Source organism: Melospiza georgiana, chromosome 8, assembly GCF_028018845.1.
Source record: "Melospiza georgiana isolate bMelGeo1 chromosome 8, bMelGeo1.pri, whole genome shotgun sequence".
Taxonomy (NCBI): domain Eukaryota; kingdom Metazoa; phylum Chordata; class Aves; order Passeriformes; family Passerellidae; genus Melospiza; species Melospiza georgiana.
Window position 1 is genome coordinate 30,598,599 of NC_080437.1, and position 24,686 is coordinate 30,623,284.

At 39.8% G+C, this 24,686-nt stretch overlaps 1 protein-coding gene across 2 annotated transcripts in view; it reads right to left on the reverse strand.

Annotated features, from left to right (window-relative positions):
* The window catches only part of HSPA12A (heat shock protein family A (Hsp70) member 12A), a 52,976-nt gene that overhangs the window by 25,663 nt on the left and 2,627 nt on the right, over nt 1-24,686 (reverse strand). For both annotated transcript variants that reach the window (XM_058028908.1, XM_058028909.1), the window contains 6 exons: nt 15,316-15,469; nt 13,399-13,484; nt 11,404-11,531; nt 4,870-5,056; nt 3,946-4,050; nt 1,999-2,115 (listed from right to left, as the gene is read on the reverse strand). In XM_058028908.1, coding sequence (XP_057884891.1) covers nt 1,999-2,115; nt 3,946-4,050; nt 4,870-5,056; nt 11,404-11,531; nt 13,399-13,484; nt 15,316-15,331 — 639 coding nt within the window. In that variant the 5' untranslated portion in view covers nt 15,332-15,469. The remainder of the gene's footprint in view (nt 1-1,998; nt 2,116-3,945; nt 4,051-4,869; nt 5,057-11,403; nt 11,532-13,398; nt 13,485-15,315; nt 15,470-24,686) is intronic.

Below are 24,686 nucleotides of genomic sequence, written 5' to 3' on the forward strand. Positions count from 1 at the left end.
CTCAGCACTGTGCAAAGGCAGGAAAAGCTGTCATGCAGACAGAGTTAGTAGGGTTTTGATAGGCTGGATGGAAAGAGAGAGGAAGAGCTGTGAGCTGAAGGGAACAAGCAGATTACTCATCCAGTGAGGAAGCAGCACAGCAGCTGGAAGGGGACAATGCAGGAGCTCTTGGGCAGATGAGAGGATCCAGGTTAGCAATGTTTTGTTTAAGGCAAAGCAGAGATGAGGGGACATCAGAGGGGCACTGAGATCACAGGTTGGTCACAAGCTGATGGGTGTTGAGCACAGAAGCAGATTTCCAACACTTTATGAATTCCATTAGCTTTGCCTAGAGAACTCCTTAACCATTCCAGGAAGGCTGGGCTTTACACTGTGAGCCAGTGACTGAAGCTGTTTCAGTACTTCACTTCTCTTGGAGCTACCTCAGCTGACACAGATTGCTCAGCAGATTTTCACAGCTCATTAATATTTTCTGCAAGTTAACTCTCAGCTCAGACTGGTGGCTGTACTTCAGTGTGTCTCCTGCTACCACTGCCTTTCCAGACTTTTCTCTACATGATGCCCTTCATTTCAAGATGCTTCCATCTTCCAATAGCTAACAAGAGCTGCAACTTCTGATCCATCCATGAGGAACACCTGGATGCAGCAACAGGAATCTGGAAGACTGAATTGCAATTCAGAATTCTGTTTTCTGCATCTATTTCTTCATCCCCACTGCTTTGAAAAAATCCAGCCGTGTGTCAAGTTAACATGAATTCTTTCCCTAAACTCCAGTTTTCCTGCAGTGGATCACACACCCCGAGTTAAAAGCCTTGTCAGCCCTTGCTGTTTGTCAAGCTTGCCCATAGAAGAACACAACCACAGACACAACCACAGACACAGACACTAATTAACAACATTCCATTGTGCCACAAATGAGAAATGCCAAGAGATCTGCCCTGCTCTGCCCTGCTCCTTCCACAGCTCCCACTTCACGAGCACACATGCACACAGACAGCAGGCAGACAACAATATACAGAGAGAATGAATGGGTCTCTAGTGTTTCAGATTTACCTACAACCGTGTCCTTCCATCAGAACTTTAAGAGTGTTTTGCTTCTGGCACTAGCATTAGCAATCCCACAATACAGACTGTTAAGAAAAACGTTGCTCAACATTAGAGATAGTCAGAAACAGAGTTAGAAAAATCTGGGTGCTTCCCAGGAGCACTCTGCAAATTACTCATGTGCTAGAAGATATTTTACAAACTGCATTGCATAGCTGCTGCCAATGGGTTATGCAAGTCTCTGACCAAAAATCAAAAATAATAAAAAAAAAAACTAACTAAAAATGAATATCCCAATGAATAGAAGAATGTGTACATCTCATGTATTAGAGACACAAACTGAATTTGAAATAAAGGACATGCATATGGGAAGTGCAAATATCTGAGAGGCAGTTGGGGGGAAAGAATTAAATGCAGATAAAACTCTTGCTGGTGAAAATAACATTTGAATTTAATTTTATATCCAGACTATTTTATATCCAGTTCACAGTCCTTTCATTCCTACTGTGGGAAAATGGGAACTGGAAAAAAGTCCCACCAAGGAGGCTCTTTTCTTTCCCTCCTTTTTCCTTCCTTTTTTTTTAACTTTAAAGTCTGTGATGACCTAAAGAAAGTAACAAAACAAAACTGCGTCCAATATTTTAAACTCAACTTTCCCTAGGGTCTCAAAACTGCATCTGTTCCACATGCACTGAACTCAGCAGGAATACATTGTCCAAGATGACTAAAATATCAGAGTCTGCAGTGAGGGACACAAATATATAAAAGTAATAGTAAGAAAAAGACATTTAAGAGGTGAATACATACAACCTAGAACTACTGCTTGGTAGAGCTAATTCCTCTTTCAACGTTTCTAGACTGTATTTATACTAAATTGCCCAAAATGCATTTTATCATTTAGCTTATAAAGTAGGCCTTTAGAGGGGCATTTCTACATTCAGCCTGTAACATTACCTTGTAGGCAGCTTGTCTCATAAACTGCTTTGCAGGCTGCTTCCAAATAGCAGGCACTGTAATCACCCATCTTACTTCAGTGTTTTCAAAGTCCGAGCCTCCTTGGTCACTGAGCTCCTAAAAAAGGGAAAGAACAAAAAAGAAAAGAAAATAGAGGTGAATGTAAAATGATGGGTGAAAACATTCTTTTCTGCTGGCTCTGATAACAGTAACCCTCTTTTCAATTTTTTTCTTGTTACATCCATGCTACAAATCAGAATTACTTCCAACCTGCCAAGAATGCTTTACTGTGCCAAAAGGTGGGATTAAGGTTGAAGCTTTCTCAAGGAGGCCTACAGAAAAGTTCAGTGCTCAAAATAAAGCAGAAAAGTTGGCTTTTGCAAAAGCAGCAATTTACAGAATATTGCAGCACATTTATGTACATCCTTAGCTATGGTTTGGGATTTGCTGTTAGCTTGAAGAATTCACACATACATCTTGATTAATACACAGAAAAACATTTGGGGCATCACTGATGAACATTTATGTTTTACAATCTGAATTTTTCAATGACTTCTTTATACACCACTTACCTTTAAATCAAACTTTTATAATGCAGTTAACAAGGGGAAGTTACAGTTAACCCCTCTAAAAAATGACTGATTGGTCCTTCAAAATTTTGCTTTAAGCAAACATTCAAGACTAGTTTAGTACTTTTATTGTCCTTTTTTTCTCCCCTAAAAAAAGAGGGAAGTCTGTACTGCATTTGCAAATTAGGTGATATACTGACATGTTTTGGGCAAGGTTCCAAGTAAAATGTCATTACCATATGTCCCATCTAAATCTCCATCCAAACAGAGAAAGGTTCAGAGAGGTGGACAACAGGCCTTTAGAATGTGAAAAAAAAATGTTTCTGCATGTGCTGAGCCAAGGTGTTGTGTTTGTTTAGCTATGCTGCAGTTCAAAAATCCATGCTGGAAAAGGAGCACCTTTATACTGCACAGGGCACCACAGACAGACACAGCACAGTGCAAAGTAACAGCTCACTTACATGGCATGTCTAATTAGTTCCAGGATTCACTCACAAATGCCAGGGATTTAGTTATTAACACCAGGAAAAGGATGTAGCCCTGAGCAGGCAGAACAGCAAATATATGGGATTTTATCCAACATTCATATCTGCTAAAAATGTCCCCAGTCTACACACAGGTCCAAGTCTGTGACTCCACAACCAACCCAAAAAAGTACAGTTAAAAATGTCCCTGACAAGATGAGGCATTGGAGTGGCAGGATTGTTTCTCTGCAGCCATAAGGAACAGACTGGGATCTCAGAGAAAATAAATTAAACCCATTCAAAAAAGTAGGTTAGCTCTTTACCACAAGGCTATTTTAAACAAAACTTGCTTGGATGAATACTCTGATTTGACCCAGGAATTGCTCTGCTCACATTGACATTATAGTGGCACATTGGAAGGCAATGTTTACTTAATTCACAATTGACTATTTACATGAGATTTAACATCTCAAAACCTGTTTACTGGGGACATGTATTCCACTGGAGAATAAGAAAAACAATCTTGTGATCCAAGAAGACTGCAACAAATGAGCACTGCAACATTCCAAATCAGAAATGGAGAATAATAAGCTTTTAAATTTTCTCGTCAAATGTACCTTTTTTTTTCCCCATTAAAAATACAGTAGAAAATAGCTAAGCCAGTAAAAAGCTATTCAGAACTCTGCATCACAGGGATGCTATTAGTGAATCAAGCTTGACCTGTGCAAGGGGAAATTACTTCAGGCTATTGTGAGCTCTCCAGAGTCCACAGCCTGCCCAGAGTTTCTACACCTGCCTTGCTGTGTTTACATCAAATACAACTTAGGTCAAAGGTTGGCAAGGCCAAAAATATTAAGCTCATATTTATACTAGTTATAAATACAGAAAATCTTGATAAGGAAGCATTACCCCACCTTTAATGCCTGTTCCTTAAAGAACTGCAGAGCATAAGCAAATATCTCAAGTGCTTTGACTTTTTTGCCATTTGCTGCTGTCAGGTCTGTCTCCATGGTAAGATTCTACATGAAAGAAAATAACTGGAAGTTATTAAAAGAAAAAGGCAAACATCAAATTAATTCCCACTGCTTGAGGACAGTGAACTCTTCATTATTCACCTGATTAGGAAAAAGTGACAAAACTATTCTGAAGAGGATTTAACTCATCACTTGAATTTCCTGGATCATGACACTGTGCTGCTTATTTTAGACTTTGTTTTTAAACACTTACCATGCCTACAGATAACTGTAGGCAGAGAAAGAAATGTGGACTAAATATTAAACAAATGCAATAGATACATCTGTAAATAACTGCAATAAAGTTGCACATTCAAGATGCTTAATCCAAGTTAAAAGTGTAGATTCTTGGTTTCCCACCAACAAATGAAACCACAAAACACCTCAAAACAGAAAGTACTGGCCAATTCTCAAAGCTCTAAAATGGATTAAAGACAAAAACACAATCAGTAGGAATAATGTCAAATTAACAGCCCTACTGGCACTTGCAGTTCTGGCAATGAATTCTGGGTGAATTTGCCTGGCTGCTCTAGAGCTCAGTCTGGCTCTTATATCCCATTCCTGCTGACCAGATTTATTGAACAAACCAACCTCATGCAGACAGGACATGAAGATCTAAGCAAAGCAGATTCTGAACTTTTAAGATCTACAAGAAAGGCTGGCAATATCTGTATATGCAGTGAGAGACAAAAGGAATCATAATGCTAAATGAAGAGTTTAATTTACTCTGCAAATGTAGAGGTGCTTCACTTCCAGTTCACAAAAATTTAGTAATGTTCAGAGGAAAACAACCTGAGTAGCAAACACAGTTTGGGTGTTACTTACACCAGTGGTATGCAGCTTCATCTTAAACTTCTCAAAATACAACCAGTGCTTTGATTCAGTGGGATCCAAGTCATGGTAGAAGTCTCTTGCTGCATAGCCAAAGCTATGGAATTTTCTCTCTGGTGTGAGGAGGATTGTGGTTGGGGTCTTCTGGTTGGAAACACCTGGATCTCCACCTTCCCATCGTCTGGCCAAAAAGTGAAACAGCTCCAGTGAGTGATGCTCAAGGTTAGAGCAGCAGGAAGAAACAAGTGTATCATGAGAAAAAGCCACGAGGTGGCAAATTGCACAGATTGCTTTTCACTCCAAAGATAGTAATTTCAAACTTTATAATACAAAAATCAAGTAGGTTAATTTCCACCTAAGAAAAAAGGAGTGCAATTTTCATTTCAGGTAATTCAACACATTTTTGTGGTTATGTATAATTCTTAAGGATACATCACACAGATAAGAACACAGGTTTCCTGAAGTAAGCCATACACAATTAAGTAAACAGTTTTGTAATTGTAATTTCTACCTAAGCCAACACATGTAATAAATACTGTAGAGAAAAAAAAATAAATCAGTAATTATCCAAGAACACAACTAACAAAAACCCAAAAATGGCCTTTCCAATTGTAATTCAGACTTCATGAATGGTTACTTGCAAGGGATACTTCTGCCATTTTGAATTAGGGACCTGCTTAAGTCATCTAACATCACCAGAGGGAGGTTGAGTAAATCCCCATTTCTGTCCCAGAACATTCCCTGAAACAAGACAAGCCAGTTCAACCAACATCTGATCATGTGCTTCATTTCCTAGACACCTGAAACTCTGAAGGCATCCATGCCTGCAGATGCTGAGCTCTCTGCACTGCACTTTCTACTCATGTGAAGTTGATGGATTTTGTGTTTCAAATACCCAAAATGCTGTACAAGTTTCAAAAAATCAAAAATGAGGCAGCTTTCCCCAACCTCCAAGAATGCTAAAGGCACCAAAATATTTCTGTCACTACTGGTGAATAAAACTATCCTATCTCATCAAGATTGTGATGGTATTTTTAGGGGATACCCATGAAAGTATTAAGGCAAAGGTAAACCCAAAGCTGCTTTCACTGAACGGATCAGGAAATAAATAAGGAAATAAATACGAACACTGAATATGGGAACACCCAGCAGCAGGAACTGAAGGGGGGCATGGCAGGACAAAAAGGTCAGACAGTAGAAAGTTGTAGAAACAGCTGTGAGCATTCCTTCTCCATCCCAAAAAAAGGCAGAATGGAAGAAACTCACATTACTGTTCCTCCCCCCACCATATACAAGTACTTTCTGTATGAGAAACAAACATTTACCAGAAAACATTTTCTTAAAAAGGCATCAGTGGAAAATCTGTTTATGCTCTCAGACATAATCATAACACAGCTCAAACAGGAGCCAAGTTAAGATCACACAGGCAACTGCATTCATTATTAAACTACACGTCAATTGCTTTTTCTAAAGATAGCAAAACGTGCTTTCAGAACATACTCCTGCCAAAGCCCTCATTCTGAAGCACAAAAAGTCTGCCTTGCTCTGTGGTAGCTGTTTATGTGACATAGGAAGAGTATGTAGAAAAAATAATTTCCATTTCACTCTCAAAAACAGTTGAATCCATTGAACATTGATTGACCTCCAGACCAAGGCAGAAAACTGACACGGCAAACTGCAATTTAAGGGGTTGGTACTTGGGAAAGTAACAAGGAATGCGATTTCTGAAGGGCTGGGACCCCTTCACATCATTCAACTGGACCAAACAGACCAAAATCTCCCTTTTTAGCTCAAGCAGCAGAGAATTACACATCTGAACTCCCCTCAGTGCAGAGGACAATTCCACTGCCCTGAAAGCAGAAACAGCATGATGAGGAGTGGAATGATTTCCACATTCACTCACTTGAAAAAAACTTCCCTAAATCTGCCCAGTTCCGCTGCTCAGCCCCTGAGCCATGATCAGCTGGCAAGGGCTCTGCTCCAGGTCATTGCTTCCAACCTGCTGCTAGAAATGCACTTGGTCAACTCCAAAACCTTTGAGTAGGTATTACAGCAAACATATGGTTCCAATGTGAAGAAGCTGGGATCTCACAGCTCATGAACAGAAAACACTGCTATTCCAGCAGATTGTTAAATCCCACACACCCGCTGCAAGCAGAGAGGAGACAGACTGATATCGTTTTTGCTTGGAATCATTAATGATTCATTCTGAGTCACTGGTGGGAAATGCCATAAATAGGCTGTGGCTAATAACAATGCTTCTTTGTTTTTCATTATGGCCAGGCACATTTTCTCTTTCTGGAATAAGCACGCTTAAGGTGTAGTTTAAATGAAGACAAATTTACGTTCAACACCGTGGGATGAAATTTTCAAAGCCACCTGGAGAATTGGATGTTTGCTTCCTGATGAGTTTCTGATGGAAACTGGACACAGTAATTGCTCAGCACCTTCCAAAGTCCCCAGCTTGTATTACTGTTCAGTCACAGAAAGGACAGCAAGGAAAGACAAAGGGAAGCAGGACTCTACCATCTGCAATCAGAGATTTAGAAATACTCCTGTGTGATGTTTTTCTAGAGAGAAGCAGATGCAAAAGCATGGGAATGGTAATTCCTGGCTGCAACACTCTTCCCAGGTGGAGCCCTGGCCTCCCTCCAGCTACAGGAGGATTTTAGTTAGTAGGACTAGGACTGCAATGCTTTCATTTGCAGTTTCCTTTCATGGTTCCAATACGGGCAAAATAATGGTAAAAATCAGGAAAAATAAAAAGGAAATGCCTATCAAAGGCATAAACCTATACAAGCCAGAACTGCTATAAATACACGTGGGGGATATTTTTGCAGTGCAGAATCACAGTTAAAAAAACTATTCAAATAGAACCAAGGTAGATTTCTTCCAAATGCAGACATATGAGTTCCTAGGATGATATAAAGTGAAGTATCTGAACAGAAATATAAACAACATAGACGTGTTTATAGCCACAGAGCATCTAACTGTATACTAAAGTGAAAATAGAGACAAGAGAGTCAGTGAGGAAAGAAGGATGAGGTTATACAAAGGTTAGAGAAATGCCTTTACTTCCACTTCAATCTGGCTAAGACAGACCAGAGAGGGACTTGTGCAGAGTAATGGGAATTTGATCCAGAGCTGCAGCACCACAGGCAAGGAAATGAAACACTGGGATCATCAAAATGCAGCTGAATGCCACCAGCACAGTGTATGCAGAAAAAGGCAGGTGTGTGCCTCCCAATAATTACAGTCAAACAGGGAAGAGAGGGAAAGGAGAAAAACCTGAAGCTGCACTGAAAAGAGACCACGTTCTCCCTCCTTCCAAAGACAGACTGCCATTTGTTTCATAGCCACATGCATTTCTTCATTAATTTCCATTTGTGAAATACTCCCATTCGGCTACCTAGCCAGTAGCCAAAACATCTGTAACTTCACACAAGTGCATGTAACCCAAGAGGAGTTTTTCACAACTGTGTAATATCTCACATATTCCCTCCAAATGAGATGCTATTAACTCATTGTACAGCAGCAGATTTTCTGTGTGGCTCTGGCACTGCCCTGCTCACTGAAGTGCTGAGCTCATGGCCAGGCAGCTCAGATGCCTTTCCTCCAGTCTCAGGTTATGCTGCAAAGAGCACTCACTGTAACACACTCCCTCTGCAAAAAGAACCTGAACCACAGCTACCTGTAACAGAAGCTGGGGGCAACTATCAAGAGCTGTCAGTACTACCTAAAACTGATAAAACAGTAACCAATGTTTTGCAATCAAAGTGAAGTCATTCACTGAACATTTACAAACCCACACCCAACTCCAAACACGCTGAGATGAGTGAGGCCACTCATACATTTAAAGATAAATATATGCTGAAAGAACTTTGTTTGCTCAGTGCTTATAAAATCATTTTTTTTAGCACTGGGCATCACAGCAAATAAACACACAGTCAAAAATGTGACTGTTTGCATCCTAATTACATAACAAGAATCATGGCACTGCTGGCACTACACTCAAACCTGGAGCTAAAGCCCTGTGTGTTCACTCTTTTCCAAAGTAGAACCTTCTAAATAAACCCATCTTACCCTTTTAGAGAAAAGCAGCTTTGTTAAAAGGCAGTCAGAAAACTAAGTATCTGGAAAGAATCAACACTAAGGAGGGAAGGTGGAAAAAATGTTAGGAAGTAGAGAGGACCATGCATCACTGGTGTGCTTTATTTTAATGTAAACATTCTCGAGTGCCGGCGGGAAGCTACATTTACTCTGCTGAAATATTTGTAAGTTATCCTACGTGCAAGCCTCATTATATACAGCCCTTAATACCTTCTGAACTACTGCAGACTTACCTTAATGAATATATCATTCTTTTGAATGGTTGAATTCATGATTGAATTTCATGATTTCATGAGTATTAATATATAAATATATATAAAAATATTACATATATTATTTAGTAAGTATGTTTCAATTATATCTTGTCAAAATCCTTTCCAGAGAGAAATATCTATTTAAAAAATTAAGATAATTCTTGGTATTAAAATATTTGCCATTGATTGAAATACCTGTTGGAAATATGAATACACCCCCCAAAAAAAAAAGTTCCTCCCCTCTGGTTGGAAACACATGAAGTAATTTATTTCATTTCTTTCAACTTCAGTATCTCATATCACAGCTACACAGCTCTGAAATCACAGTCACGCTGCCATTACTGCATAAGGAGGAAAATGTCATGTTTTGAACCACAAGGAGCAAAATGTCAGCTGAGATTTGGAATATAATCTCATCACCTGGATTTCAATGTCCCAGTGCCTGACAGCAGGAAGCCTGGTAAGGAGAAGGGATTTCCCCAGGGAAGGAGAATCTAATCCATATTGTGAATCCAGCAGCAAAACCAGGTCCTAAGGTAAAACTTGAGCCCAAGGCACCTCAAGGACTTCCCCAGAAACACCAGTGATTCCACACAGTAAAACCTCCAGCATTTACAGGAGCAACACAGAGCTGTTCTAAGGCAATTTAGGCTTGCTCAGATACAGCTTCAGAGATGTTTTCTCTCATTCCATCAAACTTCTTTAAGGACTTTAATAATTAATTAATTGCTGCCAAAGAGAACAGGAATTGATAAACACGAGTTCCAGCCTGCCCACCCTGAGATCTGTCTGAGGCAGCAACTCAGGGTGTGTCCTTTGACTTCAGCCTTGTGCACCTTCCTGTGCTGCTCAGAGAACAAGAGATGGCTGAAATGCAGAAAAGACCTGGAAAGCATTACTTGTCCATCCTGCAAAAGGCAGATATCTTTGCAACTGGATGGCAGAGTACCATTTCTAAGTTTACTTTCCTTTAGACAATAGTTTAAATCCCTCAGCTGCATTAGTGTGCAGCTATACACAAACCAACTATGCAGGCTGACTGCACAATCAGTAGTGTCTGCTGAGATTTAGGGAGCTGCATTCAGCCACCACCTCTGCTTAGAAAAATGCAGTATATCACACTGGACTGCAGCAAATTGGGCTTTTTGACCTTTTGTTCTCACAGTACCTACTTCTGCAACAGCAGCATCATTTACAAGAACAGCTATGGTTGAGCTTTCCATATAGAATTTTTAATGCTTAAAATTATCTTTATATATATTACTCTCATTAGTAATTATATATATATTACTCTCATTAGTAATTTTAAATATACTATGATAAGAATTAAATATGTTTTAAGTTTTATTTATATTTATTTATTTATATATATATTTATTTTATTTATATTTATTTATTTATTTAAGTTTTATTTATTTATTTATTTATTTATTTATAACTTTTAAAAATACTATAAAATATTATAGCAATGGTTTGCAGGGCAAACATCTCAGGTAGCTGCCATAACAGTTTTTGCATTTGTGATTGCATAGAGTTATATTGTGCTGATTTAATAAAGAAATAAAAAATAAAAAACTCCCTACATCACAGCATCTATGTCTGTCCTTTACATACATATAACACAGACAGATTTCACATCAAACCTTCATTTTCACATTCATGACTTTTGATTGCTTATTTCCCAATATCAACGGATCATTGTCATAGATTTAATTCAGATTTATTACCACAAAGTTTACATCAGCCAAACGATCTCCCAGTGCAAGTAACCAAGTGTTGTACACCCAACTATACACAGTGTGATTCCAGGGGATGGGCAGCTCCTGGATGTCATGACTTCAGAAAATCAGTGTCTGAGATAAGGGCATCCTGACTTACTTATTAACTCTGCTCCCTGAACAATTCTGAATACTCAGATTCCTCATTCTATTTTGTCATCCTGTAACCTCAGCAAAGTAAGAAAAGGGATGTGCTCCCACGGACTGCTAAAGCAAATCAGAATACAATAAGATGCAACAAAAAGTCATAACCATGAGAAATCTGCACACTGTGATAATGCCAGGCAAATCCAGACACTTCAGGCTCCTGCAGAAAATATCTATGGCTACTGCAGGCAACCCATGTTCTCAGAGTCACAAAGCAAATGCTGCATTGCAGCCCTTACCTCATTACATGAATACATTCTGGCTCCTTGGTGAAGCTGTAGGCGTAGCCACTGGAAGTTGTGCCAAAATCAATAGCCACAACAACAAGAAATAACTGTTCCACAGCATCCTCTGCATCAGAGTCCTTCTGTTAAACAGCAGAAGCAAAATACACACAGTCACTGATCAGAATCTTTGTAACCTGCCACAAGTTCTGCTCTGCAAGACCTGCATATCTCTTCAGTGAACATGGGGACTTCCCTAAATTTGCCCTTGTGACCAAAGTTGGTATCAGAAGGCTGCACATTCCAATGGAATTGGAAATTCAGTGCATGACTCAACATATATGCTAGAGCCTTTTATACATCATTTTCTATTAAAAGCTTCCTTCATGCTAATTTCTGGAATACCTCTTATGCTGTATTATTAAAACTTAGGGGTTTGGGGCTGGTTTGGTTGGTTTTTTCTTAAACTGATCAACTGAAGAGTTTTCCATCAATGTGATATATTCGGGACCTACTTGGTGGTTTTAGGAGTTAACTATACCATAAGTATGAAAATGAAATACAATTACCATTCAAAAATAACAGAGACAAACCCACCCAAAACACAGCAATAAGGTTTACAGCCCATGTTACAAAGAACAATTTATATAACACTCATTTAGCCAGCACTACATGCTGCACTCCTCCTGCCTGTGCTGGAATGAGGGAAGTTGATCAGCTGCTCATGATGAATTTGAATCCTTCTCCTGCCTTTCACTTGTAATCCTGCAATCCCTCAAAAGCACAGTCAAGGGCAATATGCTCCAGACCCTTCACCAGCCTTGTTGCCCTAAATCACCCAGGACTGCTCAGCCTGTACTCAGAAACACTTGGAAGCAGGTGATGATACCTCTCACAGAGCAGCTGTCTCATGGCCTCACTCTATGGGCAGTGCTCCACCATAGATCTCTGTTAATTCCACACCTCTCCCTTCCTGCACATTCCTGTTGTATCCCTACATTTTCCAAGATCTCCCCATACACCTGCTACTTGTAATGGAGAAACAGGAGCAACAAGTTTTGGCTCCAGTCATAAGAGACTTGTTTGGATTCTCCTAATGAAAGTTTTTCAACTAAGGCAATGTCTTCCTCAAAGAGTTTAAGGAGCAAATTGAACTGAAATATGATGTAATTCATCATTGTGACAGAAGTAAAAGAGGAATTTCAAGAGTATATAGAGAAAGAAGGGAATAAGAGCCAAAAACTATGGGAGAGAGCACTGGAAATCCTGAAGATGGATTTGTGCACAATTCTGAACTTGGATCAGAAAGCTAAGGCAGTGTTCCACCATAGGCTGACAAAGGATACAAATGTGCTCTGAACACAATCCCTTGCAGTAACATAAAGCACACTGTGCATGTACTGTGTTACAAACCATACAAGTGATCTTAAAAAGGGTGGGAGTTAGTTTTAATAGGAGTTTAGCAACAAAATTAGCATCATGTACAAGAGATTAAAACACACTACCTATGGGACATGCTCTTGGTTCTAAAAGCTTACAGAAGGGGCTATTTTCCTTAAGAAATAAAACCAGTTACTTCTATTTTGGGCTTCTACCTCTCTCTCTCTTTGGGCACATTCTTTTCTCTGAGAATTTGTGTTTTACTGTTGAGTACCATGTATTTCCTCCATTTTTTTTTTCTGAAAGGAAGAAGACTTTGCAGGGGCTGCCTAAACAAATCAGTGACAAAGACAGGGAAAGACCTTGGGAACCCTGAGGATCAAGAAGCCCCTGTGTTTGATATAAAAATATGCAGGAGCAAGTCTATGAGTTTAGCAAATGAAAAACAGCAAAACCAGGAGCCCAATAAAATGAATCAGAGCTCTGTCAGCAACTCTAGTGTGCCCAAAATCTCACTTACTACTATGGATAACATAAAGGGGATCAGTATGGGGGAAATCACAACTCTAAAGAAATTAGGCAGGAGAAGGTGATGTAAGCATGCAGTATAATTCAAAGTGCATTTCTTACCACAATGTGTGATGGAGACAGTGGAGTTATTCCAGGGTCTCCCAAGCTTTTGGCTGGTGATGAGTAAGCAGATGTGGAAACTGCATCTAAAAGGAAGCAAACACCCATCAAGTGTCAGCAAGCAGAATGAGTAAATACAACAGTTACTTTGCACACTGCTAAACTGTTTTCCAGTTGTAAAGAATCTGCTAAAACACAAAGCAAATTCCACAGCTGCCATCTAAAACATGTTCTGCCTTTAAAACATGCTAAGACACAACTGTTGTTTTGGTTTTAAAATGTCTGTCTGACCTTCATGACTATTACCATCCTTTTATTACATTGTCATGTACAATGTTAAAAGTCTTCCTAAACATATTGAAAAATCATAGTTGGTACAAGCAGCTTGAGCACCACACACTGCCTAGGATTTAAATGCATGAATGCAGAAACTAAACACAAGCTGTGAGATCCAAAAAGACAGACCCATTTACAAGAAAAAGAGGAGCTGAGAGCAACTGGAGAAAGCGGGAAGAGTAAGCTGCAATTTGTCCATCCTGAGCCTTTATTCTGAAACTTTCCCAATACTGTCTCTGTTTTCATCCTTCACTACACTCTGCACTGGAACATCCTGCAGCTGTTAATACTACTGCAGGACAGAATCCAGCTGGGAAAAAGGAAAGCATTATTAACAAGTCATCAAAGAAATATTTCTACCCAGCATACAATACTAAAACTTCATTTAAAGGCACAGACCAAATGAGTAACAAATACTGTACTGCACTTATTTTATTTTTCATTCTTTCATTTACATTGATGATGACAGAAAATGAAATGGCTTAAAACATATTAAGCTTAGATGGATTTATATATAATCTGAAGAATGCAATAGTTTATCAAAACAGAACGTACAAAAGGTACCACACACCCTGTCCATGCTCATACCCCTCTGCTCTAAAATTGAAGCCCTGAGTGCTTACTGAATTCTCTTCCACAGAATACAAGCTGTAATTAGATGTAAAGCAGAATGATGCAATAGGCCTCTGAACATTATTATTGATAATTAAATAATAAGTAATACATTTCAATGTATTTTTATCACCTACTTGGATGCATCACATGTTTATTCATAGCATGTAATTCCTAGACGTGACTGACAATTCAGAGCATCAGTCCAAGAATGACACTGGCTCTGCAAAACCTCAGAATTACATAGGGAAAAATAGCAATCAAATATGTCTTGTTTCCCAGGGAAGATTTAAAAACCCTGCAGTGGGCAAGTATGAGAGAATTCGCCTGCAGGGGGAAAACAAAAAAATCTTTCTCCAAATCTTAATTTTGCTCTTGAAACTTCATATATTTCTTGAAGATATAACATGCATGTTCAGCCTGATTTTTAGAAGCATTTGCAGAAGCACAGTATTTGCATTTTCTACACAAATTCTCCAGGAATATATTAAGTTACTCCTCTTGCAGTGAAGTACAAAAAGTCACAGGCCAAGTGTGACAAGCACAGAATCTGCTCTGTTCATTAAGACATCTTTGGAACAGATGCTGTTATCAGCCTCCTTTGTGCCATTTTTACCTCTTAATTTTTGCACCAGCAACATGGTATTTATTTTAGAATTGAAAAACAATATCTCAGCACAGAAAAAAAAAAATTAAATAACTAACAAAATACATTCCTTGCATCCTGCTGTAATTCCTGGCTGGACCTGCCCTACACTTCCTGAGCAGACCAGGACATTGCAACACTGACTCAACATCTTTGGAAACCTGCACTTTACCCACACTTAGGATGCTGATTTGAAGCACAAAATGTAAACATCAAACCATGTGTTTTCAGTGTTTCACTTTGCCACTAGGCTGATTTGAAGCACAAAATGCACCCATCAAACCATGTGTTTTCAGTGTTTGACTTTGCCCCTTTTTGGTTACCTGTTTCGGCACTCATGTTTCACAGATGAGCTGGGGCAGCCCCAGAGGAGGCCACAGAGATGATGACAGGGCTGGAGCACCTCTGCTGTGGAGACAGGCTGGGAGAGAAGGCTCCAGGGAGACCTCAGAGCACCTTCCAGTACCTAAAGGGGGCCTACAAAAGTCAGAAAGGGACATTTTACAAGGGCAGGTAATGACGGGACAAAGGGAAAGGGCTTTAAAATGAAAAAGTGTAAATTTCCATTAGACATCAGGGTGAAATTCTTTACTGTGACACTGGAGATGCACTGGCATAGGCTGTCCAGAGAAGCTGTGCAAGGGCTCAAAGCCAGGCTGGACAGGGCTTGGAGCAACCTGGCCCAGTGGAAAGTGTCCCTGCCCATGGCAGGGTGTTGAAACAAGATGATCTTCAAGGTCCTTTCCAACCCCCCAAACTACTCTGTGTTTCTAAGGTGCATTTTCCAACCTGTCTTCAGCTATCAGCCTTGAAAAGTTATTTTTATCTCTGTGTGCAACTCAGAAAATTCTCTGTGACAGGATACACATTTTAGTATCTCAGAGAGCAGTGAATAAATATCCAGAGCAATACTGACATCCATGCAATGAAACCACTAACTTGGGTGGTGTCCTACCAAGAATTAATTCTAGTTAATTTAAAAAAAAAGACCCTTCCAAACCCATCACCATCCAGCACTGCCTTCATGGCTCCTCCTGTAAATACCCACCTAAATAAAATAATTCTATAATGCATCCTGGATCTAATGCCAAAACTTCTCAGCAGTTAGTGAAATGACTGCTAAAAGCAAATGAAATTAGGATATTTGTAACATTATACTATCTACCCCATCTGAACTGCAAGGTGTTAAAATATATTTGTCTATGCGGGAGCTTTTGTATTTTGTTGAGTTAGTGTTTCCATGGTGAAAAAAATGTGCATGTGTAACAATTTTTACAGCTGTGTTCCGAAGAACAGTAAATGCATGGATATTCCAGGATATTTAAAAATCCCTTATCTCTAAAGCACTCTGATTGGTTGATCTGACAGAAACAAAAGCATCTGTTCCAAGCCAGAGAATGGGGAAAGGTTTCCAAGGAACCTGATTTGCAACCATGAAACTGAAAAATGATGCTTAGACTGTCCTGGATAGGATCAGGGTATTTGGAACAGTTCTAGAATTAGAATGACTTAGAATGTCTTATTATGGTTTCTGCAACAAAAAAACATAATCAAATAATGTTCTACATAGCTCAAGTTCCAGCTTTATCTCCATGTTTACTAAGGATCTTTATCTCTGTCAAACTACATGCTAGGACAAAAACACAGCTAAACAGTATGCACTAAATAAACACTTAAATTCTTGCCAATTTACACACCAAATTAAACCGAGGAAGCTGATTTAGAATCCAAATTAAATAAGTCCTCAAACGAAACAGTATTTAAAATAATCTTTTTCTAAATATGATGCAAACTTCTTGAATAAAAATTCTTGTATTTACTTCTGAGCTGAATATTAACCTGGAACATGGTTCGGATAATTTCAATAAATATGTATAGACTAAATCTGAACACATTAGGATTTCTGACTTAAGTCCTAACCTAAGTAATTGGCAAAGAACACCTTGTGCATTTTTAAGGTGATCAGAAGTTGAAGGGAAAACAGAGAAGGCTCCCAAACCATTACAGAATTAGCAAAATTATGAGATCAGAAGATATTGTATTATTAATGAAATCATGTCCATTATCACATTAGCTCCAATTGCTGGTTTAGCAGACTTAATTTAAATTAATCCTTCTTTTCATCTAAACAGATGCAAGAGTTTATTTTCTGTGGCTTCCTGCAATGCCTAATCTGTTTAGCTCTTTCTGTTCTTCAGTAAATGATCAGCAACATTGTAGATTTTGACAAAATGCAACGAAGGATTAACCTTTAAGTGTCAAAGAATGCAGACTAAAAGCAAAGTCCAGAACATTTATAAAAACTTTGCTGATGCAGTGTGGATATTTCACTGATTGAGTGTTCAGCTGAATCTGATTTTCTGACAGATCTGGAGAGCAGGACCAAGCTCATTATTTAATTAGAAAGATCAGTTAATGGCAGCTGGAAGGCCATCAGTCTATTCTGAATTTTTGAGAGCCCCTGCCACACATTCCTACTCAGGACTGGATAAATGAACTTTAGGGAACTGCTAAAAAAAGCCAGACATGGACCAATAGAGTCCCAGATAATCAGCTTCAAGCTAGCAGCTAAAGAAGGGTGAGTGCTGGACTTCCCAGTCCAAGCCACTAAGGTGGTACTCAAAAACAAAAAAATAATTCAGCAGCCACACAAAATCTTCTCTTTTCTGTTCAACTTTTCATCTGTATATAATTCAGCTACATAAGGCATCAGTAAAATTTTCTGCTTCACATATTATGGACCTTGTTCGTTTCCCCAGCGAAGGAGATGCAGAGCAGTGGATCCTGTCTAACCCAGGTGCCATAAACAATGGATAAAGTAGAGTGGGCTTTGCCACCAGGGAGAATTTAACAGGACAAGTAAATCAGGAACCTGGGAATCAGGGTGTGGGGGGCTGTGCAGCACAATGCCCAGAAATGCTGCCACACCAGGGAAGGGGGGACATTTCTGAATGTGCCTCATGTCACCAGTTCTGTGTATGGAAAAGAAACAACTTTTTAAAAATGAAGAAATAAGGATTCAAGCCCCAAGTCCGCCATCAGAAATCATTTCAGGTACATTCTGCATTACTTTGGAGTGATGGCTACAAAAGCAAAGGCTTCACCAGAGAAGTTGCACTTTCCAAATCTTCTCAGACCTCACTCCCATGTGGCTGGATCTCTCTCCTACAGCTGTTTCACAAACCAAAGAATAAGCAAAGGAGCATCTGTAAGAACATGCCTGAACACCTGTCTGTGTTATATCCCAATCATAAGTAAATTTGTATTGCTGTCCTGACAGAGTGGCCACAAACCCAACACAAACTCTTCCCACAACTTTCTGAATCAACAACAGGATCAATACCATTCCCCATTTCAGACCATAGTTCAAGTATTTTAGTAAGTGCTTTCACAATAAAGACATCAGTGAGTCCCAGCACAGCCTTTTCCAAACTCCCAGCTGAGAGTGGTGCAGGACACCACCCTGGCTCAAAAGGAAAGCTGCAATAACTCTTTTTGATTTGTGCAATGCACATCCACTGCTCCAAATGCCAAATCATCCCAGCACTCAGATATTTGTAGGCTGCTGATCCAGGTGCACAGGGGAAGTTGGATGCATTAGACCTACTAAAAATGTCACTGCTGCAGCTGATCTTTGTGGCTCCAATAAATCCATGTTAACTGATCTCACCATGAACACACTGAACGTGTCACAAATCAAACACTGCAAGTATCTCATGGCCCTTTGTCTGGAATTTCCAGCCTCCAGCATGTGGTAAAGGTGAATGCTGCTGTGTGTATACACACTGCTCTGCTCTCAGTCAGGTTGTGGGTAATACCAAAATCTTAACCAAATTCTTTATTTCCCATTCAGGCACTACATCTGGATTTAAAATTTAGGAAAAAAAGAAGGGAAATAAAAAGGAAACAAGGATGTATTAAACCAAACACGGGTATGGATTAGCCATCAGGCAACAAAAGAATGGAATAAACCCATTATGTTTCATTCAAAAGATTTGAGCATCAAAATAATTTTGACCCAAGCAAACCTTCCTAATGGTATTTGCACAAGAAAAGAAGGGTTTACCATATTGCTATTAGCTGGCAACTGCTGCACTGATGAAGAAAACCTTATTCAGCTTTTCCTATTGCTGAGATTTTCCTTTGCATTAGGAACAAAATGTCAGAGCTTCCAAATGCAATGTGACAACCTAGAGCATTTTACTGTAAATACAAAGATGGCCTTTTAAAATAATTACAGAACAATAAAAAAAGAGATGGAGAGAAGCAAAAAAAAAAAAATCTTAAAATATTCTTATGCATAATAAAAAGATCCCATATTTCATAGCAGAAGTAAGAACCTTCTGTTCCTACTGAAACCAATGGAACCACTGTTATGACCATCAATTAAAGTCCTTTGTTTTAAAATGCCAGCAGGCATCCAGCTGGTTTGCTGAAGACTGCAATACACTTCTCTTCCAAGAATACAGCCATAACTAATCTCTGATACAAATCCAAGTTTCCTGATACCCTTTCATAATATCTGGTCCCCCAAAGAACTGGAATTCATTGCACTGATACCAATTAGAGCACAAGGATTTCCTAAGTAACAAAAAAATAAATAAAAAATCTCCCAATACTTTGCACAGAATTCTAAAAATAAGATATGTTTGTCATTACAACTTTGACCTTTTCCATTTATTGCTTCTATATTGTCTCCCATCATGATCACACTTTGACTAGAGGGATTACATTTTGACTACCCTATGAACTCTTTCTAAGGTAATTTTAAGATTTTACCATTATTGTTAAGAGTATCAAAAACCAACCCCAGTTTCATCCCATCACTCACTTTGTGGACAATATTCATTTTCCTGAGCCTCAGCAGCAATGGGAGGCCAAAAGACGCCACCACTTTTCTGTGAACTTAATTTGAGATGAAAGAAACACGCAAGAACTCGCAGTAACCTCCTGAAAATGCCACATGGGTTATGTTCACTCCTCCTCTATCTGACAGGACATAGGCTAAAATACTTTACTTACAATTCATCTGATCTCTCTAATGCTTGGTAAGATGGACTAAAGCTGAGCAATCACACTCACTGGGTGTGTGATGCCCCAGCAGCTCCTCACCAACAGCTAAGGGTGTCCTTAAGCTGCCTTCAACTCAAACCCTTCCACCCTCTGCACTGCAAGGTCCCAAATCCAGCTCCACCCTGAATGCCCTGACAGATTTCCAGCTTCTGTGATCAGCCAGCTCCCTTTTCCCTCCCATTTCCTTCCCCACGCCCTGATGGGATTGCAGCAGGCTCAAAACCTGCTCACACCCCAGAGCCTGGGGTGAGGGGAACTCACCAGCAGTGCCCTGCAGGGATCCCTCTCTTCCCACAGCCATGCACTACTGCCAGGAGACACAGCTCTGATCCTGGTTTACCTCCAGCAAAAGGCAGCAGGGGTTATGTTGTGATAAAGGTGGGTTAACAACAGATCTGGCAGCTCAGAGTGGTAAAAGACAATTCTCCGTGATTTCCCTAAACATTTCCTGACACAGTTCTGTAAGAGACACCTTCAGTGCACACTAACTAAACTTCTCTCCCTTCAACAAGCTCTTCTTTGAACTTGCTTCCTTCACAGTTCTTGCACTATTTGCAAGCACTGCCTTCCTGTACCTCTCACCTCCTCCCTCGCTGCTTCCAGGAACAAGGAAGGAACAGAAAACAAACCCCAAGATGTACAGAACTCAGGTGAAAAGAAACCTTCCTGGAAAAGGTTTCCTGCTGCTTCTCCTCCATCATCATGTCTGCCCTCATCCACCTCCTCCACTTGGCTCACTGCAAGGTTGTCAGGAATGGCACTAGTGAGATTATGCTCTAATTCCCTGACCATGCTCATAAAACAGAACATTTGTGATGTTAATCACTCTCTTTGAGAAAATCACCATTTCCCAGCTCAACTGGACTGGTTCACTGCTTTTTCTTTTTAAAAAACAAGATCAAAATATTACAGTTATAAACATGTTTTACTACAAGTTTCTATTTAAGAACCATGTCAAGATACAATTGTATCCTGGAAAGAATGCAATCCTACATTTCTCAATCAAGGTATTCAAAGAATCACTGCTCAGCTTTTCAGACTGTGCATCCAGCACACAGGAATAAGAACATTTTGGGGGGAATTTTTTCACTTAGAAGGCAAAAAGGTTCTTTAGTTTTCAAGCGTTCCTAGATTCAGGAACAGCATCTTGCAGTGCATCAAGCTGGATGAATGTAGTGACACCTTTTTCTTAAAACATGAATTGGGAAAAAAATTTGAGTATGTTTGTCTTCATTTTGACAATCTTCTGGAAGGCTTAACATGATTCACACATTTACACAGCCTTGACAAGAGAAAACCAACCACTCTCATCTATTCACAGGGAAAAAAAAAGGATAAGCAGGGGGCAGGGTAAAAAGAAAAGTCAAACTAGAATAGCCATTACTTACAGTAGTCAGCATGAGTGATGCTGTATATAAATCCCTTCATATTCTTCAAGGCTATTAAACCCAGTTTTGTTCAAAGATGGAAAAATAAAGGAACAGTAACTATGACAAAATGTCAAATATAGGTATCACATTTGAAAAGTCATTAGCAAAGTCATCTATGAAACCATATTCGATGGCTATTGATTTATCTCCTGAGCAATATTTCATTGCTGTATCAAAAACCAGATTTCCTTTCTTTTTATTTGATGGTCTTGAAAACAGTTACCAGGCTTAAAGAAAAGCTTAAAGAAAAAATACCTTATGAGAAAAGAAGAAATTACCTGATGAGTATTTGCAGAGTAGATCACAAAATCACGGAGTCACCAACCAAAATCCAGTTCCAGAGGTTGTTATGCTAACACCCATCAGGGTTATGCTCAAGTGCCATGACAGTGCATGCACAGACCACAGTGACCAGCCAGAAAACCACTGCAAATTTACACTGTCACGGTGCAAGCCCCTGGCACCACCTTCAAAGGAGTTCCTGTGGCCAAAATTGTAACAGAAGAGTAGCTGAGTAAGCAAGAGAGCTCCTACAAAAGGTGATTTTTGAATGCAGCACTTGCACAGTGCCAGCACTGCTGGAAGTGGCATGCCCTGCCGTTCTGATTACTGTCAGTGCTCTGCTCAGGTATCCATGGAAACTTGAGAAATAGATGTTAAATTTGCTGGATCTGTTTGGCATCAGGGAATGGGACTAGCTGCCAGTCAGCCCAGTCTAATCACAGGTATTCTGATCCTTAATCATGGAGAAGGCATCAAGAGTCCTCAAATGATGGTAAAACTGACCACACGGTCACATTTCCCAAACAATGACAAAAGGAGGGGCAAGGATGCACCGAGAAACTGTTATTTTAATGGTGTTATTATCTCTTGAGAGAGAAAAATATCCCAATCCCTGTAATGAGGAAAGAGACACTCAAATAGTCACTCTTCCAACCTCTCAGGGACAGGGAAAAAAAGAAAACATGGATACATGGATACAAATGCACAGAACCTCACAGGGACAGGTGGACACAGAGTACTGAGGACTGTAAAACCCTTTGAGAGAAATTGCTTCAGCCCTAGAGATTGGTCCTGAATAGCACTGAGAACTAGGCATGTTATTTTAATGGTGTTTTTATCTCTTGAGAGAGAAAAATATCCCAATCCCTATAATGAGGAAATATTCACTCAAATATTCACTCTTCCAGCCTCACAGGGAACAGGAGAAAAAAGAAAGCAAGGATACAAATGCACAGAACCTCACAGGAACAGGTGGACACAGAGTGTCAGGACTGTAACACCCTTTGAGAGAAATTGCTTCAGCCCTAGAGATTGGTCCTGAACAGCACTGAGAAGCAGGGATGTATCCAGAAATGGACAAACTGAAGTTGTGTTCCCAGATCATTGCCTCTGGGGGAAGGAAGTAGCAAAGGGAGAATAATTTATCTCTGCTTCCTTGCCCAAGGAAACTAGTGCAGGTTGGGCAGGCTCCTGCAATAGGAGCTGATTTTCTTCAGAGAGGGAATGGGGATTAACTCCTTCAGATGACACGGAATTGCTATAATTGAACTGCATTCACATCCACACTTTTCTGGACTCCAACTGGTAATGATTACTAGAAATCTCTCTCAATATTCCTCAGAAACTACATCTGCAGAGCACAGCCTGAGAGCGTTGGGTTAAAAGCTAAAAGCAAAATCCTCTCCAGGTCTCCCATTCCTGCAGATGTAGGTACCCTTGGAACTGATTCATGTGCTCAGAGCCTGCAGATCTGTAACACCAGCGAGCCAGGGCAGGGGAGCACCAGCCCAGCTCCCAAAGCCCCTCTGCTGTCCTTGACACACCCTGGTGCACTCCTGGGTGAAGAACAAAGCACTCTAGGCTTTCTGGCCACCATATTCTGAGGAGTTTTGTTTATTTATTTGCTTACTTCTCAGAAATGACTGCATTTCCCTCTTCATTTACATGACAACGTTTCTCAAATCCCTCTGAGACAGCCTTTGAAGGAATTTCCTGTTTTAATACTGATTACTGACACAGATCACCACTGCCATGCTAATTTTAAAGCACTGCAAAATCGTTGTTTTAATAGCAGTTCTAGCAAAATTTTAAACTTGATTTTGTTTATTTTAAATGCATATCACTATGATTCTTAACAGCACAGCACACAGGCCAAAGCTGACACATTTTGAATAATGAGAGCTAAGGAATATATATCAATAAATATCAAAAATGTGCCTGGTCACTGAGAAAAGGCAGACTGGATGTAGTGACCCAGAAGCCAGGACACTTGTCACAGCGAGGGAGGGGAAGCCTGTGGATCTGTCACAGGCATTTCAGATCACCGAGGCTCAGCCTTGGCAGCAGCATCCCCTCAGTGCAACGCCAACATCTGTGGCCTTACAGCACCAAACAGCTGCAGTGGAACATCTGAGAGGCAAGTGTACCATTTACTGCCACTGCCCACGGAGCTCAGAGCTCATCCCTGAGACAGACTCCAAGCCCTCCTGGCACCTGTCTCACACTGCAGAAACACCAACCTGAACCAACCTGGAGCTTCACCCATCCTCCTCTTCAACCAGCCAGCTTGTTTAATAGAAACGTGACAAGTGCCACACAAGAGCTGAGTAATTGTGTAAGAAATCATCTACGGATGGACAAAGATTTCACTAAAGCTGCATAAAGAAAATATCAACAGCTAGTTCACCTAAGGAAAACAACAACAACAAAAAAAAAAGGAACAGATGCAAACTCCCCAGAAAGGTCATGCTGCTTCAAACCAAATTAAGGTCATGACTGTTCTCATCCTCCTAATTGAAAGTTGCATTGTTTGCGTGCATTGTTTTTATTCCCTTCACGTTTTCCATTATCATTTACTGGGAGCCAGCACAGTTTTTTTAAAATTTAAAAAGGTAATTTGCTTCTTCACAATACCTACAGACTAAAACCATAACTGGTGTGCTCTTTGAAGTCAAATACTTGTGAAATCCCATCTGACACATCATCAAAAGGCAGAACCAATTCAGAAAACTGACACAATGGGATCTTTAAATATTATTGTTTTAAAGTTAAAAGTATATTCTTGAGATTTTTTTTTAAGAAAGGGATGGTTGCTTTGTGAATTTATAGAGAGAACAGGTGAAATCATAATAGAAGGGAGAAAAAATTAATTAATCCCCTGGAACAGCTTAGAAGAAGAAGTAAGTGGA